The 19,720-nt window shown below is 47.0% G+C and overlaps 3 protein-coding genes across 3 annotated transcripts; 1 reads left to right on the forward strand and 2 right to left on the reverse strand.

The window, feature by feature from the left end:
• Positions 1-7,443: 7,443 nt before the first annotated feature.
• Positions 7,444-11,299, reverse strand: GGS25DRAFT_525570 (uncharacterized protein; the record flags this gene model as incomplete). The annotated part of the gene is made up of 3 exons (XM_049264818.1): positions 7,444-7,550; positions 9,411-10,711; positions 10,770-11,299. The coding sequence occupies 3 exons, from the start codon at positions 11,297-11,299 to the stop codon at positions 7,444-7,446; spliced, it is 1,938 nt and encodes a 645-aa protein (XP_049113192.1).
• A 689-nt stretch (positions 11,300-11,988) lies between these two features.
• Positions 11,989-17,011, forward strand: GGS25DRAFT_525571 (uncharacterized protein; the record flags this gene model as incomplete). Its single annotated transcript, XM_049264819.1, has 3 exons — positions 11,989-13,676; positions 13,740-15,361; positions 15,480-17,011. 3 exons carry the CDS (start codon positions 11,989-11,991, stop codon positions 17,009-17,011), a joined length of 4,842 nt encoding a protein of 1,613 aa, XP_049113193.1.
• Positions 17,012-17,848: 837 nt separating this feature from the next.
• On the reverse strand, positions 17,849-19,024 carry GGS25DRAFT_525572 (GroES-like protein; the record flags this gene model as incomplete). Its single annotated transcript, XM_049264820.1, has 2 exons — positions 17,849-18,758; positions 18,822-19,024. 2 exons carry the CDS (start codon positions 19,022-19,024, stop codon positions 17,849-17,851), a joined length of 1,113 nt encoding a protein of 370 aa, XP_049113194.1.
• Positions 19,025-19,720: the final 696 nt, after the last annotated feature.

The following is a 19,720-nucleotide window of genomic DNA, read 5'->3' on the forward strand; positions in this document are numbered from 1 at the left end:
TTATTAGGCTAGGTGCTTAGGTGCCTAAAAATAAATGGCACGATAACTATATTATAGCATACTTTCATAGTAACTAGTTACAGGCAATACGGCACCGTAATAAATTTTAAAGATTATACTACTAGGTAGGTAGTAATACTAGGTAGTAAGTTACTAGTAACACTGCCCAGGGCAACTCTGAGCATCTACATTTAAACCGTTTGGACATCTAATATCAAACGTAATAGGCCAATGATACTGAATCGCCATAAAGAAAGTGCCTACCAGGTAGATACATGTAATAATAGATAGATATGTGTATGGACTCTGGAGATTAAACATGTAGTTGAAATCTTAATTCTCGCATGGCAGGTACCTACTATATATGTACATATCATGTACCATGTATTATATGCACGTATGCTTCTTAGGGCCGCATAAGAGCTACATAAGATCACAGCCTGGTCCTGAATGAGTGCATCTCTTCCCTATCATTGTTATTTGTCGTCAAAAATTTTAAGGCGCCATGAACCACATTCCATGATACAAGATCCCTTCTTGTCAAGAGATAAAGAGGCAAGGTCTATTTGTTTGTTTGGTACCTACCCAGGTAACTATAACTGATTGATCGATCTATCAACCAAACATAACAAGGAAAATAAAGAAGGCCTCTTCAACGCTGACCATTCGATGCATACCTACCTAGTATATATTATATACCTACCAGGCCTTACCTACATACATAATGCATTGTGCTAAAGCTCGATTCGAGATTGATAGGCGTACATGTATGCACGTAATGTCCGTTTTCTAAGGGCAACTAGCCCGTTCATTCGGCCATCTTCTACTACACATGCAGTACATACATGCCTCATTAGTAGTATGTACCTCATGAGATATACCAATAACATCAAATGCCAGTAATACGCTATACCAAGACCAAATAGGCTGCCAAGCATCGCCGAATGGGCATCTTGGAATTATGCCATTACCTCACGACCGGGGCACGATAATTCGGATAATTGGGGATGATGCGGCGATAACTCCACCTACGATCCTGAAAGGCTCAAGCCAAATCCACAGTGCTCTAGACTGTAACAAGATATTACAATGGTTTTAAACTAGAAGAGGGCACTGAGCGCGCGACGGAGGCGTTTCGATTCGAAATAGAAGGAAGTAGCGGAGTCTCCTATGTGATTCAGGCGAGTGTCGCACCGTGTTTGTCCATTTACTAGCTAATACCCCCCCTACTCTAAAAAGGAGGTTCCCATTATCACTACCTAGGTAGGTATTATTGCCTATAAAATGCTAGAGCATACCTATCCAATCTAGATACCTTCGTACAATACATGCCTATAACATTAGAAGTCGCGAACACAGCGTACGGCAGACATATACGGCAAGCTACAATAGCTTGCTGTGCAGATACTAGGCAGCTGCTAGGTAGATACCTAGTAATAGGTAAATATATATTGATCATTGCAGATCTGGCTACTAAAGTGTGGCCAGTTAAATCGATTCGCTGGGGTTCGTGAGAAACGATGCTAATGCATACCAGAGTCGCTTAAATTCCACGCCCCCTATCATCATCGTCATTAAACTCGTCCGTTAATACCTGCTAGTCTACCTAAGTAAGTAAGGAGCATAATAACTATTACGACGAGCACGAAGGGCCAACTTATATATTCTATACTCCATGCATGAAAGAACAATTACTAAATACGTGGAATACAGTGAGTCCTGCTACTCTGGACGCTTTTCCATATGAGAGCAAATACTAAAAGGTAAATCCCAGGCCAGTTCGTTCGCATGGAGCTGCGAACGCCGAGACGGAATGTAGCTGGACAGGGGCCGTTCCATTCGGGCTAGTATCCCTATTTCAGCCCATGAAATTCTGCAGGAATACAGGGCATGATATGTCGCTCGTCAAAACTAAAATCATCGGTATCTCTTGGCCAATCAAGATCTCCTGACGCGGTCTTACACGACTTTGAAATCAATTTATCATGCGTGTCGTGTGTGTAATTGGTTCCATCCCCCTTTACGTCTAGCCCTCATCATACATACGTATATCTATCAATTAATCCTAGGTTACTTAGGTATGTATGGTTCACCTTGCTATGTAGGACCTTGAAGTGTCCTTTGCGTAGGTAGAACACACCACCTTCTTGTTCCATCTGTTCCGTCCCTCCCAAAAAGTCTACATACTACCTAGGTACTTACGTAGGTAAATTCGGGGCCGGGCTTCTAAAGGTCTTCCCCATCTTGTCCATTGGCACGCGAGAGCCGCTACAGCATTTGTCGACATCCGTGTCTGAAGGCCTGGCCATATGTATCAGATCATCACATCGCGGCTTCGGCAACCAATAGGGTATGAAGCCCAGCAGGCTATCAACGGCCACCAACATATTGTAGCAGAAGGCCCCCTACAAGCCGATCGGGGGTCCAGGAAAACAAAAAACACGGCACAAGGACAACACAAAAAACATCAAAACAATTTCAAGATAACTATGTCTAGGAGCGTGGTCGAATCGAAAAGGTGCACGGCATGCAACAAAAAAGCAGCGTCCCAAAGAGCCGACCCAGTGAAGGGGAAAAGACCGTGATACCGATGTAATGGCTGAGATTATTCCATGATTGGATTAATTGATTGCTTTTACAGCTGCCGTGCTCCCGCACCCCCGTGGGACAGCTCATCTTCATCCCACCGCCTCTAGCTCTACATAGCCAATTGTGTCCAACCTCATCGTGCTTCATCTTGATGGTGTGCTAGCTGAGGTCTTCTATATTGATCAATCACGAAGCTGCGATACAGTGCACTGTCCCCACATGCGCGCCCCGGCATTCGCGGTAATAGACCAAATCATGACGATATTTACAAACTTATCTAACTCAGGAGGTACATACCTATTACCTGCCTACCTACCTATTCATTATCTATATCAGGCCTAACACGTGTGTGCGTATCTATCCGACCATCAAGAGGAGGGGTTCACCCGTCCAGTCGGCGACTTGAAAGGTTAATCCCCTTCGTCCCGATGTACGTCAAGAGGTTCCAATTACTACCGGGAATTTCCTAGGTTGTATGGAAAAGACATTACCTATATGTGAGCAAGTATAAGTATGTATAATCACTTATTAAGTATGACCCCTTCAGCACCAACTTGCACACTTCTTGGTGGCGAGGGCTTTTCTTCTTTATTCCTGCAGCAGCCCAAGACGAATGTAATTGCTTTTGGGACACACTCAATACAAAATACAGAAAATCCTTGCCTTGCGTCGCCTTCATATACATGGCCCTTCGCTTCTCGTCTCGTCTCATCTCAGAAGACGAGTCTTAAAGTCGCATACATGTCCTGAATTACATCAAGAGTACGCATGGCGTTTGATCCCACAGAGGTTAGAACCAAAGTCAGATATGTATCATCAAAAACTTACATAGGTATCGTGCATGTTTGCAATTATTGTAGACCGCCACGATGCTGCACAGCCGAAGCCGAGAGACATTGAAATATGCGCCCGGCCATGCTGGCTGACTCCTTCTCGTTGAGCTTATCCGATCCAATACCTACCTCGGTACTGTACCTACCAACTTAGGTGATGTGGCGCATACTCCGTTTGCATTTCACCATTCATCACTCGGAGTTGTCGATCAGCGCATCCTAGGACTTTTCTAGTTGCTGATGAATGACCAACGCTTCAACACAAACAGGGTCCCCTTTTCCTTTTAATCAGCAGCAAGAAACCGTAGTGTTCTCTTGGCTTGAAACAGGTTAGTGAGAGCAAACCTACAGCACTCTGGCCAGCCAATTGTCACCCCTCATCACGTTGCCTACCCATATCTTGGAAATGTCACGGCGTGTTTTTTTTTTTTTTTTTTTTTTTTTTTTTTTTTTTTTTTTTTTTTTTTTGGTGTTCCATACGTTCTATACGAGATATAAATGCCATTAGACGGTCGCATCGAAATCTTGAACGAATCCGAAATAGATCTGATAGTGAGTGCAAAACGAATCGGCGACCAATAAAGTGTCTGCGACCCTGCATGCCTGAAACCTACGAGAGGACCTTTCACTCCCCCCCATGTTGGCTGTAAGCCTGTAACAGAAGAAAATAAAACCAACAAAAAGACCACCAAATCCATCATCGGCAAGGGATGTTCCTGCTTCCTGCCGCGCCATCCAAAATGAGTTCAATTAACGCCTTTACATGATGATGGCTAACAAGATGTGAGCCAGGCCAGTGGGTTTCAATTTAAAGAATAGGAGTTTATATGAAGGCCATCCTTAAACATCATGATTAATATATGTACAATAAATATGGGAGATTGATTCCCTGGTACCTGGTTCACAATAGGCATCGGAGGAGCAGTGTACGCCACAAGATCAAGCCACATAACTACATGGATGTCTTGTGGGTATATCTGTATCTAGTACCACTGTACCAGGCTTGATTAATCATTAGTCCTTTAGTTACATATGTATATTCTACCATCCTCCTTTCTTAGATTGATTTCATGTCCATCAATGAATATATGGTTCATCAGATGTGTAATCATCAATCGCAAGATTACGGAGCCATAATAAAGATGCAATAGGTTCATCCTTCCTCCCATGTCTGTTAGGTACCTAATGTATGTACTGTAATTCCTAAAGTGCCCCACTCTACCGCCGATCTAACTCAGCCTTACCGCGAACGGGGGTACACACTGTGTAGCCTATAAAACATCCTAGACGGACACCAAATACGGTATCCATAGTGTACATATGGTATATGTACTTGTAAGTATAACTGTATTCGGTACGTTCGTCATTAGCGCATTCATTAAACTGAGAGGCCCGCTGCCATGCATTCCCCACACCAGAAGTTGCAAGAGCAAAGCCATTTTAACCTTGGAAGTTGATCACTTTGCAGCCAAAAGTTAGGATGACGAGAGCATCGCTAAGTGACGTATATGCACTTGGTCCCGCTGAAGGGTTTTCAAGGCATACATAATGAGGGGCAGTAGCCTGTAGGTAGGTTTGTATAATGTCATTGTGCCGATGGACATTGAACCTAACGTACCTATGTAGGCACTTATCTAATTAACTACATACCTACCTAGTTAGGGACGAACTACACTGACAATGCATCCGTGGATACATACCATGCTCCATCTACTAGGCCAGACGAAAAAAAAAAAAAGGAAAAAAGACCAGACAACAAAATTCTTACCCTAAGAATCCTACAGAGTAACTATTTTCAGGTACGATTTTGCACCAGATACGCTTACATAATACATATACCTACTTTTAGGCGATAAAGTTATGTATTCCTTTTAGGAAGACTTTTTTCAATTTAGGTATTGGATGTAACTGACCTAACGGTAAAGGGGCAAGGCTTGCGTTTTCTAGGTCTACCGTTGCAAAATAGAATAGACTATCGAATCGTCCCCTTTTTCATCCTAAAACGTACTATGGTACTATTATGGATCGCCAAATAAAACCCTTTCAGTTCAATGTTGTAACTGAACCCTTCCGCAGACTCGTAAACGCATCCATGTCATCATCCAACAATGAAATGGATCTCTCTATGCCGAACATCGCTGCATCCGCCTTACTTATGAGCTACTAGATACATACATATGATAAAGTGCCTACCTGGGTACCGAGGCTAAAATAGGACCCTAGGTACATATATTAAGTACGTACGTACGTAAGTACATAGGCATGAATATACCGGACGGCGGCGGGCGTTAGGTGTCCATGACTCTCCATGTGTCGGTAGCACTATGTTAGGTATTCAACGGACTGCCAACCGCATACATATAGCTATCAACGGAAACACCCAGCCAACCAACTAACCGGGTCGATATGGAAAATTATTGATAGAATCCACCCACGCGGTGCAAACTTTTTTTTCTTCTATGCAGCTATGTAGGGTCGATGGAGAAGAATGGAAGCAACTACATGATGCATTTTCTCAAGCTAAAGACTCCAGTCATGAAGCGGGCTACTATGTAATAGTATGTATGGATATTACTATATACGTGGTATCCAGCAGCAAATTCGGTACGCTAGATTTTTTTTTCTTCTCCTCCTTCGACTCTAATGTAGTAATGTGACAACGGTTTCACATTCAAACTACTATGTGCTCTACTGTTGAAAAAAAAGATATCATCTCCGGTTTCCTAGTCGACAGGTCTGTTACTATGGGTTTTCAGCAGCCGGGCTTGCCGTCGACGCCCGTCGTGGTGCGATATATTAAGGGTCTAACCTTAGTAAACGGTTTCTCCGAGCCGGTGATCAGTTACATGTGACTAGTAGGTACTTAGCCCAGTAGGGTCACACAATGCTTCGATAATTGATCTAGAAGCTTGGGCCTGATGTCAGGGTTCAATGTTTCCCAGGGCCAAGTCTAAGTCAAGCCACATGGAGGCTGATGGTTCCGCCGGAATGGAACTGTGGAACGCTTAAAATTGAACATCCCAGTCAATTACCGTATGTACATACGTACTACATGGTCCCTATGTATGTACATGACAACATGTACATAGGTCATTCTCCTTTCAATTTCATGTTTTCACCAACATAGAAACGTAGGTACAGTATATGGCTCTACCTATAATTATTGTATTTCGATTATGCTACACATCTCTTTTGCCCAGCCCTACTTTGCCCTAGCCTGCTCCTTGACCGTTTGCCGCAAACGAAGAGGGAATTGTTAAGGGTCGCTGTAGCATTGAAAACTTTTTGTTGGCGGGCCGGTCTCCATTATTAGCATGCATTTACAGTACTATGTATGTACTATTATATACGATATCACACCCGAAAACGAAAGCCCAGGGCCCAGGGCCAAGGCTCCTTCGTTTTAACCCTCAGATAATACTTACCTACGTCGTACTCCGGAATCCTTCCAGACGTTGGCAATTTCTCACAACCACATGTGCAATTAATCGACCCTGATAAATACGTACGATCCGTTACATCGAACGTACATAGTCCAGACAGTGAACCCTACAAATAACAAATATCTCAGTCTCATGAATAACGGAGACAAACTCGGCTGCAAGCCTACATAGTACATACCTATCATCCGTCAACATCCCATAACTGGAACAACACACGTCAGTTACATATAATAATCTAAGCTCGCTGTTACATCCAACCGTATCGGGTTTAGACACGACAGTCTAACCAATACAACTTCCAAACCATAGGAAAAGCCGGGAGCCTTGGAAGGTCTAATTGCACCAATCGTTACCTAGATTGGTAGGTTATCAGCAGATTTTGCCATAGATCCGTCTACCCACCCAGCAAGTAGCAAGGATGACGCGAGAGTCTAAAACGAAACGACCGCGTTAGCTTCGGGACGCGTTGAGATCTCATAACCAACCAGATCAAAAGTGCATAGGTAGGGCCTGGTAGGTTAGGTATGTATGTCATTGTATGAGCATTCACCGTCCGGGGAAAGTTTTGGATCCTAGCCCTAGTCAGGCCCGAGTTCCCAATGACAGCATGCCCAGGTCACGTAACTGGTCCCAGCAGTCCCAGCAGTCCGAAGCGCAAAGGTCTTCATCTTGGCCAGATCATGAGCTAAAAGAGATCAATTGCAATGTCTGTCCCCTATTGGATATCAGATGTTCGTAGCTCACTTATATACCTGCGGGAATTATCACGACAACTTAGCTAGCCACTGAGAAACGATGGGCCTATCAATCCAAGGTGTCGGTATTTAAGCTATTATGGTCTTTTTTCTTTTTCGAAACAACAATGAGGAACTATATAACCACAGATATAGTCGGCAATCATTACTCATGATTACCGCCCCAACCAAATCAAGGCTCGGCTTGCCTAGATATGCCTGCGTATACCAGCCAACCCTGCTTCTGCAAGTATTTGGCGTCAGCTCCTATCAACCCTCACATGACCATCGTCTGTTCTGAATCTTCTGATATGCTTGAAACTCTAGGTAGGTAGTGATCATTTAGGCGGCACTAGCAAGGAATCAAGCATAATAAACAAAAAAAAAATACAGGCTTCTATAATCCTCAGCCTCGAAAATGGGCCAATTCCCCTCGGTGTCTGCTCTAGCCATGCGGGGAAGTGTATACTAATGTAGTATTCTGGAGCCATGAATTGGTTTCTGATACATTGATGATACCTAGTATGCCCAGTATACCGAGACTCACGTCGGCTCTTGACATGATTTAACACGCTCTTATAGTACACAAACCGAGCATAGAATATTTTCAAGCCATGCATGAAAACACGGCGGATCTTACCGAGCAAAGGCGCGCGACAGCAGGGGTCACCCTCGTGACGGCTGCAATAACATACATATGTAGGTATGTATCAACGATGTCTACAACGCCGACTGTGTAACAGTTAACTGTAACTCCATGATAGTAACTACATACATGTAACTACCTATGTAGTGGTACTCCTCGCCCGTCTCGTGACTTCAAATTCCACTGCGGTATCACAACGTTGAGATGGCACCCTGATAGTGGAGTACATATAGTATATCAAAACCGAGTCTAAATGGCTTAGGTTAGATTGATGATGAAGCGAACCAACCCCTCGGAGGCAAAAGCGTGCCTTTCTCTTTTCCTTCTTCACGCGTTGGTTTGGCGTCTTGACAAGTCATGAAAGTCATGAAAGCAAAATGAACGCCGCTTAGCTCAACTGCCAGATGCCACTTTACGCGTCTATCACAAGTAGCAAGGATTGGGATTTCTAATAAACGCGCCAAGATATCTCTTCCCCTCTTCGTCTTACATACATACATAACACATACATCCATACACATAGTTGCAGCGCCTCCTAAGGCTTCCACCCCTTTTGAGCAAGATCAGTAGGCCCCCCTCTATATGTATCCTTGAAGTCCTTTAGACATCAATTTGTACCTACCTATGTAAGCTCACGCTGGCTGAGGACAAACGCCACTGACTGTCGCCGACCGCGGTACCCAAATTAAAACCAGCAAGCCGGAGATGAGCTCCTGTGCGGTGTAGGATTAGAAAATTCTCCGATAGGTCTTTCATTACAAGTGTGTCGTACTAAGACAGAATCCTAATAATCATACATAGCCTACTATCCAAAGACCGTCAACCATGTTGGATCAATTTTATTCATTGTGGCTTTTTTTTTGAAATGCCAGTTTCAAGCGTCAACTTCTTTGATTCTTCAATAGAAATGGGAAAGGGGAAAGGGGAAAGGGGAAAGGGGAAAAGACAAAGACGAAGACAAAGGAAATATGTCTTCATGATTTAATCTCCGGCCACCACGTTGTCACGCTTCAAGTTACGATGCGATGGATACGACTCACATAATATATATACATAGGTAGGTACTGTACATATACAGGCACCTAACCTTAGGTAGGTAGGCAGGTATGCATACGCCCAGACGACTTCTTCAAGTTCAACACATTAGGTATATGATGCTATTTACGCTCTTTCTGGCGCGATTTTTCTCCCATGCCCAAATAGTGTTGTGAAAAGAACTTCTCTGTTGGGAAGAAATCCCGCTCCCATAGACGTGGTTCGTAATTTCTCTCCCGATAATTGCCTCGCCGTGGTTCCAGAGCTAAGGTCTTTATCTTCTTTAGTCCATCTCGCTGGCCATATTCATCATATGTATGTTTCAAGACCGCCAACTCACTCTTTCCTCGCACACCTGGGCAATCGCCGTCTACGAGTACTTCGTTTTCGCTGCCTTTGAGGTAGTGTAGGAATATCACCTCATCTGGCGTCTTCGTCTCTTTCCGCAGCTGTGCAAACGGATGCGGCTGCTCTACTGCTATGGCCTTGTCCGTCTCATATCGTAAATGCGGCGGCATGCGTCCGGCACCCAACACATCTCTACGATCCTCCCCGATCCAAATCGTCCTCTTCGTCGGTGCCGATGACATGTAGCATGCCTCGAATGGCATCATGCCGCTCAAACGATCAGTATAACGGATATTATCTAATTTGAGTTCGTTGACCCAGACCGGAACATATCCCCCAAGAAGAGGCGGCTCGCTAGGCCACACGGCTTTGTCACCGCTGCCAACAAGTGGAGTCCCATCGTCTGACCACACTGAGGTAAACATTTCGAAGAACCTGCTCGGTTGAACCTGTCCGGATGCCATCTGTATATTCAAGGTGCCCTGCGCGGCATAATACTTGAGGTCTACGTCGAAACGATCCCGCAGGTCTCCGAGGGGTAGCATGGGAAAGTTTGAGCCGCAGTCTAAGAGCACCTTCACCATGCACGATGAAACCTCCGAGTTCATTTCCGGGTATTTGTTATTGATGCTCTTGACCTCTTTGCCCCTTTTGCTTTCTTTGCTCATTCTCATGACGTGTTTTTTATCCATGGAAAATCCCATACACACGCCGTAGTGCCCTATACCATAATTCCCTGCACAGCTTATTCGTCCCAGGGCAGCGCCTTTCTTCGCTAGCACCTCAAATCCTGGACCAGACAGCGGTGGTTCGTGCCACAACCAACCGGGTCCAAATCGTTTCGCGTAACGGTCAAGTCTTTCTTGTCTGTCTTCACAGAAAGACTGGTACGTGGGGCAGACATCGGCGATGTGCCCGCCATATATGAGCGTGAACTTTTCCGAGTATGGTATATCTCCAGACTGATATCCCTGAATAGCAGCCCGTATATTGTCTGATTCAGCTTCGCATTGGCAAGTATCGAGAGCCCAGTTCAGCAGCTTAAGACGTTCAGCAATGCGATTGCTCTCTTCCCGCTGGTTTCTACGGCGTGGTCAGTATATATATTTATTATCAAAAACACATTGTGAAGATGACCTACTCAGGCATATTATTCTCCTCGTTGTCTTCCATCTCCGCCCTCTGCTTCATTAGTCTCTTGAGAATTCTCTTGTTATGCGGAACCTGATCTGGCGAATGTTTCTCATGGTATCTCAAAATATACTGTTGTTGCTCAATCTCGCGATTCTTTTCTTCGATGTAGCTCAAGTTCTCACCCAAGTCGCAGCCAATCACTAAAGTCTCCCACGGCTTCCTTTCCCGAGCTTCCTCAATCTCTGTCTCCATCGGCGTGTCCTCTACCCTTTCTGTTTCTGGTGATGTGGTTATTTGTGACGCATTCGAGTGAATTGCTTTAGAGCCTTTATTTTCCTCCTTTGTATCTTTATATTCAGGTTTAGGACTGAACAAACCTCGGAGCAGACGTCTACGTTGTTTTCGAGCTCTACGTTCATATTTCGGCATCTGAAGTCTTCGTAGGCTCCGCCTACGGCTTCGAGATGGCCATTTCTTGGATTCTCGACGTCGAGAAGAACGCTTAGAAAGGCGCGATGATTGCTCATTCTCAGACATTGTCCACTCAGCCCTTCCCGAGGCTTCTAATATGCTCTATTATCTTGAAGCTATCTAATTCCTAAAGCTTCTGATGTATTTTAGGATAATGCTACTAATACTAGTTAGGTAGGTATGGATGATATCTTTCTCTCAGTTCCGGCGAACAGTCCACAAAGAAATATGCTGGCTTCAACCTGACACCGCAAACGGCAGTGTGCAGACAATCTTAGGCCTCTAATATAACCATTTTGTTCTGTTTGTCCTATTTTGCCTTTCCTTGTCTTAGTCACACAATGGCATTCTTTGTTGAATTCGGCTCGTGTTTAAAGAAAGCCACAGGACGTCTCTGGAATGCTCATGTTCCGGACCCTGGCAATGAACAGATTCTTCGCAAGGAAAGACAAGAACTTTGTTTCTCCAATCAACTTGTCATGAGCACGCAGCTCGCACTTCTCTCTGTCTTTCTCTCCTTATTTTTTTTGGCTCATCTGTCGCATCTGACTGATTTTATTACGCTGCGTACCAACCAGAGACCACCCAACTGACGAAATATCGAGACCGACGACGAGGTTAAGTCGGCATTACCACACATTTTCGCTGCTGTTGAAACTGTAAACCAATATTCTACTAATTTAGTTCACACCTTATTCTTCACCTACACCCAAGGGTTTAACGCTGTCTAGTCCTGAAGGGACCTAGTGGTAACGATGGCTGCGACATCATGGCAAACCACGGCATTGGCGGATGTATCCATAGGACCTAGTGGAAGGGATCCTCGTTTGATGCTGCCATTGATTCTCAACTTCCTGCGAGATGAAGACGTTACCAGAGTCAATGGATGGGCCCGCAAGTTCATTGCTGTTAAAACATACCTCGATGAGGCCAACACGGCCCGACTTCAAGGCGAACTTGGCTACGAAGATCCTCAAATTTGTGCATTGCTGCAGGAAGCACTTATTCTCGCCGATGCACATGCTGCATTTCACCAATTTAAGTCGGAAGATACTCGCTGGTCGACCAGGTTATTTGGCAGCAAGCAAACCTCGAACCGACTTCCAACTGACCCAAGCCACTCCCTTCGACCTGCGCCTAATCAGGATAGATCACGATATACGAAAAAGCGATTTGACTACGCACCTTTTCCTCTTACCAACCAGAATCCATTTCATGGCATTTCTGATGGGGGCACTGCCGAAACTCGCGCATACCAAGCCTCTGAGGAGAGTTTCTTTGAGCACGCGCTGGCCGGAACGCAACCAAGCATGAACAGATTCGAGATTGACAACCGTCAATATGAAGATTTGATCCAAGCCGGGATGGCTAAAACACTTGCAGAGATGCCAGCCAACTTTCACGATGACGTTTCCTTTCCCAACCAGACCGATACGGCGAGCGCAGCTGCTCCACTGCCAGCTCCTGTGGTCGACTACTACAGCTCGCGAGGGTGGCAACGGGCTGGGCTGCAACAGTGTTTAAACATGTTCACTAGTCACGAGAACAGAGTGATCAACACACCGTGGCGTCGAGTGGTTCTGCCTCTCAAAGATTCCAGGAAGACCTCCAAGGATATAGTTTTCCACTCCCGAGCACTCCCCCCTGAGAAGGTTCCAGAACGGCTCAAGGATCCTTTTCCTTGGGTGTACTGGACCAAGCAATATTCGGAACTGAGAGACGTCTTGGCCGATTGGCAGCGTCGTCGTTACAACATTGAAAACTGGGAGAACTTCAGCATATCTGCCTTGCCTATGAATTATAGGGGACCCTATGTCTATAACGGCTTGTCTGTTTACGATGACTACTGGCTTAAAATGGGTGCATATCTCAGGCGGTTGCATAAACTGTTGATAGATTCATACGGAAGGACTCCCCGGCATTTCTTGCTAACCATCTTGCGAGACATTGAAGCGGGAATAGACTCGAATCCGGGCCAGCAACCCATCGGTAAATACTCTCGTCGAGACATTATGCCACGTAGCGAAGTGGACGTCACGGGGTATGACGGGACAGACCATCCCCCTAGCATCATGCTGATCGACGAGGTCGATGCGGCCTGGCTCAGGTTTCTCTGCCAGCCTTCTCGCTCTTCTGCCATGTGCGACCCCAAGCAGAAACCCACAAAGAACCTGCTCATTCTCTTCAATAATCGCCTACAGAGTTTCTTTAACAACACCGCTGTGTCGGGTAGCGTAGGCTTGGCTGGACAGAAGGCTTCGGAGTTCGATTCTAGTGTATGGCAAACTACACGAAATCAGAACCTTCCACTTTTCAAAGATGCATTGGCCTATATAAACGGCGGCCCAGGTGCCGAGTCGTGCCATGCAAACGAAACTTATCAGTTCTCCGAACAAGAGGCAAAAGATAATCTGAATATACTCAGGAGAAAGGGTCTAGTACGGTAAGTGAAATGTTTAAAAACCACCAGACTCTGGATTTTGGAAACTAACATGATATAAAATAGGTTATTCCGTAACGCGGACCAATATGTTGTTCGACCGGCGTATACCCTACATCCCGAGTATCGCGTAGCCTGGCGATATCCAAGCGAAGAAGCGTTTCATCAAAGTACCAGACTTTATGAAGAACTTCGTGTCGACAGTCTGATAGATGCATACGGACTCAATGTATCAGGTACTTTGTCAGAGGAGCATTTCAGTGATATCCTTGAACATGCTGCATACGACGATCTCCCTCGTTTGATGACGGAAGTCAAACTACCCGCAAATCCTCTAGATCCAAGTCTGGGTCCGCTGAGGTGGGCCATCATCCCCGAGACTAACTGGACCCTGGGCGAATATCAAGAGGGTCAGTTGGAAACGAAGCGCAAGGCGCCCAGCTGGTCCGATTTGGTCGACTGGGAGCTCTTGGGCGAGATGGAACGCAATAAAGGGAGAGATCTACGTGTCTCGGAGAAGACGGCTCAGTTCTTCCGCAACCTGGCTTACCGGATGGGCCGTACGATAGGGCACGTCAAGGAGATCGAGGATCGACTACGACGCCCGGCGGCCGGCAAAAAGTCCGGCGCGGAGAGAGACGGTCAAGACTGGTGGCAACCCTTTTCTCGCCATGCTCTCCACCAAGCGATAGACCACTGGAACAATTCCATCCAATACGGCACAGGCGAGATAGAACTTAAACCGCCCAGGATGGACGATGTGGTCCAAAAAGTCGACACAAATCACACAATTCAAGACAAGGTAGATATAATGCAAGTGGGCACACAAGGGATCATCCGGGAGGGGATCATTGATGACTGCGTAAACAACCGTAGCACGATGTACCCTGGCCGACGTGTTGTGTTCGAGGACTCGTCAGGTAACTACATTGACGATAATCACTACACACCCAATAAGTTTGTCGAAGGCACCACGAGGCCAAGCCTCTTCAAATGGGCTACTGCATCACAGAGACGATACCAAGCTCGACATACCCGGCCCGCCTTTTTCAGCATGCGGCGTTGGCCACTCCGTCACCAGACGGAAGAGCAGCAGAATATCATCAAGAACCGGCTAGACGAAAAAATAAGGGCGAACCCAAGCGATCCAAATCAGGCCTATGGTATTCTAACGCCTAGGATACCTATTACGGATGTAACCTATGGGATGGGCCAGCATGGCAGACATCATGGTGGACAGCAACAACCTCCATTGACACGACCGGGAACAAACAAAACGTCTTCGGATGATCAAATAAAGGACACAAAGGTTCCTGAGCAAACAAAGACCAATAATGACACAAAGGGATTGGATGGCACAAAGGTCCCTGAAAATACAAAGCCTCCCTCTGGAACACATGAGACGAGCATTCCTAAACCTCAGGTTCCTCATATTCAAAACACAAACAACACCCCGAGTCCAACCCCAAATCCAATTAACAATATACCTGCTATGGCGGCACAAGCTAACAACAATGGAGGCCAGTCGGGTCAAACCCAGACTCAGACACAGGCCCAACCCCCGGCACCGAGGCCACTAATGCCATATACTCGTCCAACGAGGCGATTCATGCCAGGGCCTGCCGTCTTCCCCATGCCCGAATCCCTTCTGCAGGAGATTGTCTTTAACCAGACTATGGAGAGAGAGTGTAAGTTATAACCCCCAACCCCTTTTTTGTTCACATTAACCCTCAACGCCTTTCGAGGAGTCAATATAGAAGCATCCACGATGTTATGGTAGTGCTGACCCTCTTATTCTACATGTAGTTCCCATAGGTCACCAAGAAGTACCTAAGTGGCACCAGAAGATACGCGAAGCCTACAAGGGATGGACAACCATCGTGCCGAAGCCGGTGCCCTTGTTGCCGTATGTGAAGCCATCACACATACCCCGTAGCTCGTCCAAGAAGCGCATGATACCGGGGGATTTCATCCTCAGCCCAGCGAAGAGGGTACAATTCACCCAGAGAGTACAACGAAGGGAAAATGCATACGCCAACGCCAACGCCAACGCCAATGCCAACGCGAACACGACCGACGCTGGAAATGATGCTAGTAATCCTATTTCCATCGACGATGATAACGACGGTGCTCCTCCTGTCGGTGCTCCCGGCGCTTTGCCCCCTCCGACAACCAAACTTCCAACGCCTCAGCCCGCCACTACTCCAACGGTTCCTCCGCAACCCGATCCTGCTCCTGCGAGTCAACCGGCACCTATACCGACCACACCTGCTCCGACGCCGTCTGTTGGTCCTGGACAACGGTATTCTGACTCATACATAGATTCTTTCTTGAAGTTTAATATGGGCTTGCCTACCGGTATTCAGGGTATGCCACAGCAGGTGATTGACACGTGGAACACGTATCTGCAAACCACGAAACATGAATTGAAAGTGCAGACTCCTATCTCGCCCGAAACTCCTACTGGGAGATTTGGAAGCCTTAATGACATTTTAGCCGGTTCCACCGCACCTACTTCGCAACCGGCAGCTACTAATCCTACAAACCCCAACACCGGCGGATTATTCGGCGCCTCTGCAGCCTCGACCCCGACGCCGCCAGCTCCTATCCCTGACCCCAGTTCATTGTTTGGTGCCGCTGGAGCTGCTAAAAGAGCTGCCGATGATGCTGCTGCTGCTGCTGCTGTTGCGAATTTACGAGAGCCCGCCCCTCAACCCCCTAGTTCCGGTGGATTGTTTGGCGCGTCTGCGGGTGATGACCAATCTCCTGTGCGAATCCCACCTCCTACCATTGGATTGCTTGGTGCTAATGGAACAAGTAGCAATACCGGTATTGATAAAAGAGAGGCACTGACGCAGTTTAGGCCTAATAGCAAAACGCCGGAGGGGACGTGGGTATTGGAGGATGGAACACACACTGGTGGTAGGCAATGGACGTGGGGAAATATGCGAGTTGGTCTTCGAGGTGCGTTCTCTGCCATTGAGGAGTCTATCGCTGCGAACCCTCCCAGCAATGGGGCCAGGGCGACGGCGGAGGGGTTGATGAACGCCTTCCTCAAGGAGGAGTGCGTATGCTCCGTGGGCAAGGAGTTCAGCGACCAGGATGAGTTTACCAAGACCATGACACAAGTCGTCAGTGCGTTGACGCAAATTGGGAAGGAGTTGGGACTACGCATAGTTCTCGGTCACAGGCAGGCAGCGAACCATACTGACTGGGTCCAAACGCAATGCTGGGCTGACGCAAAGCAAGGTGATCACGGAGACCACAATATAGTTGTCACCCCTTGCACTACTGGTCCCCCGTACCGGTATGCCAGGATCATCGTGAAACCCATCTAGACGGTCAACATTCAGGGCCCAGCTCCTCCCTTTCCGCTCACTTGAAATGGGTTCTGCATTTTTTCTGCTCTTGTTGGTCTGGGATTTTTTTTCTTTTTATTTTGCGTCTTTGTCCCCCTTAGTCTTGAGATGGGAGCAAATCAGTGGAATTCCATATGTAACTTAGATTTTATAGTTAAGGCATGTAATCGTCATCTTTTATTATTTTAATAAAGTGTTGTGTGATTATGCATAGGTACCAATGTTGTGTCCGTAACTGATATAGTATAAGGGCCCCCCCCCCCCCCCCCCCCCTTTTTTTTTCCTTTTGGAACGCTTTCATACCAAAACAAGGAGGTACCTATCTGCCTTTAGAATTTGAATAATTCCACAAACATTGAAGGTTCATGATATGAAATTAGAGAAATATGCAAAAGGTGGACTAGGGGTTATAGGTCTAGCGATAAAGACCTACAACCATTGAGGTTTTATGTTCATTAGACATTTGGTTTACCCTTTATACAATTAACTTTATGAATCCGTACATACATACTACCACTTACCCAACGTACATATCATTAACATGGCCTCTAATGAATGTGCTACATACTTATTTCTCCATTTTATATTCTCAATTATGGTAAAATCATCTAAACTTTAAAAGCCCTAATGTTAGTGTGAACGAGTTACCTATTCTACTTAAAAAAGAAAAGGGGGATAACCATGAAAAGGAAAAAGGGGCAGGTTATAATTCTTTATTCTCCTACAACACCCCCTATTTAAATTAAAACCTCCCCTCTACTCGCCCCCATTCTAACCACTAACCCACCTACCTACCTACCAACCAACCTACTCTACCTACACAATCTTAATAACCAACTTCCCCACCCCCCCTTTCCCCGTAGCAACCTTCATCGCCTCCCTCCTCACCTCCTCAATATCCTCCAGCCTCACCACCCGCACCACAGACTTAACCTTCCCCGCCGCCATAAACTCTCCAGCGCGCTCGAGGTCCGCCCGCACGGAGGGCTGGCCCGAGTGCATGAAGTGCCTAACCTTTGTCCCGCGCAGCGCCCACGCGTACCGCCACTGCGCGAGCGCCGCGAACACGTACGCGTACCACGGCAGCGGCGGGAGCATCTTTCTCAGCAGTGCGGGGTCGGGGACGCTGGCTATGGACGCGACGACGCCCGTTTCCGGCTTCGCGAGCGCGAAGGTGCTGCGCACGCCGAAGATCGTGTTGTACACCAGATCCACGGTGCCCTTCGGGATCGCGTCCGTCAGTTTGGACATTTTGGTGTAGTCGACGACCTGGTCGACGAGGCCCGGGAGGAGCTGCTCGACAAGCGGGACTTTGGGCGTGGACACGGTAGATAGCAGGCGCCCGACGCCGTACACGTTCTTCAGCAGCTGTATGGCGACGGACCCCGTTGCGCTCAGCGCCGCCGGCACGAACACCGTTTTCCCTGCGAGCCCGTCCGCCGTGCCGTTCTCGCGCATTTTCTCTAGCGCTTGCTCGATAGCCTGGTACGCGGTCACCGTGCTGGCGAGGTTGCACAGGTCCTCGAAGGAGCAGTTGGCCGGCTTGCGCAGCATCAGGTCCTCGTTCACGACCGCGTACTCGGAGCAGAACCCGTGCGGGGCCGTCACGTCCATCGGCCGGCTCATGGCGAACGCGTAGACCTCGTCGCCGGGTTGGAACGGCGAGGATTTGGACGCGACTTGGACGACCACTCCCGCGCCTTCGACCCCTATCTTATGGGGAAACCTAGGTATTTAGTGGTTAGTCTTTTTTTTGCATCGTAAAAGGGGGGGAGATAGTAAAACCTACTTTAACCCATCGATCAAAAACCTCGTACCCCCTCTCGCAATCTGCGTATCACCCGTCGATATGCCAGCAGCGTGCATCTTGACCAGCACATCCTTGGGGCCCTTGATCTTCGGCACCGGCACATCGACCACTTCCCACTTGGTTGGCAAGCAGTACTTCAGCGCCACGAGCGAGCGCATCCCCATTGGTACATTGGCCGCCATATCTTCCCTCCCCCCTTTTTTTTACTCCCTGGTACCTATTTTTAGAAGCACTGGGTTACACACACCAAGTAGCGTAGGAATGCTCCAGCCACCCTGCTTTTCTCACACAGCTGTCCGAATCGAGTAATAGCTAGATTCCAGTTACTAACTAGCCCTGGGCTCGTTCTGAGACAATAGCCGGATAAGATAAAGACAAAGGATAGGTAAGGAATCCGGAATCCGAATTGGGAAAGAAGAAAAGAACGGTGAGAATTGAAGAATCGCAACCGGATAACTCGTCAAATAGTACCATAATTTATATACATACCGACATACTTGTTTGCGTACGTGCTAAGGAGGTATGCTAGGCAAGAAACGCCCACACACGCACTGCCGGCGCGTAGCCCTTACGATTCGGCGGCCTTCCGGTGAGGGTTCGGCGTAGGCCCCACCGAACCCGCCGAACCCGCCGAAAAAAAAAAGCCCCTAGTTAGCCCCTATACAAGCCGTTTAGATTTGTAACGGCACTACACAGTTCTAGAAATTTCACAAGATGAACTCTTCTTAAATGGTTTCATAGTCATACTTCAGGGCGATGTCTAACTTAGTAAGTAGGTATGTAGTGTATATATCATACATACTATCTGAGTCTGAGAGGAATTAAGATTTTCAATTACAAAATAGTGCGGTCTCATTGCCATATCGTTATGCGTCTAA

The sequence above is a fragment of the Hypoxylon fragiforme genome (genome assembly GCF_022984875.1).
Source record: "Hypoxylon fragiforme strain CBS 206.31 chromosome Unknown GGS25scaffold_9, whole genome shotgun sequence".
In the NCBI taxonomy this organism is placed as follows: Eukaryota; Fungi; Ascomycota; class Sordariomycetes; order Xylariales; family Hypoxylaceae; genus Hypoxylon; species Hypoxylon fragiforme.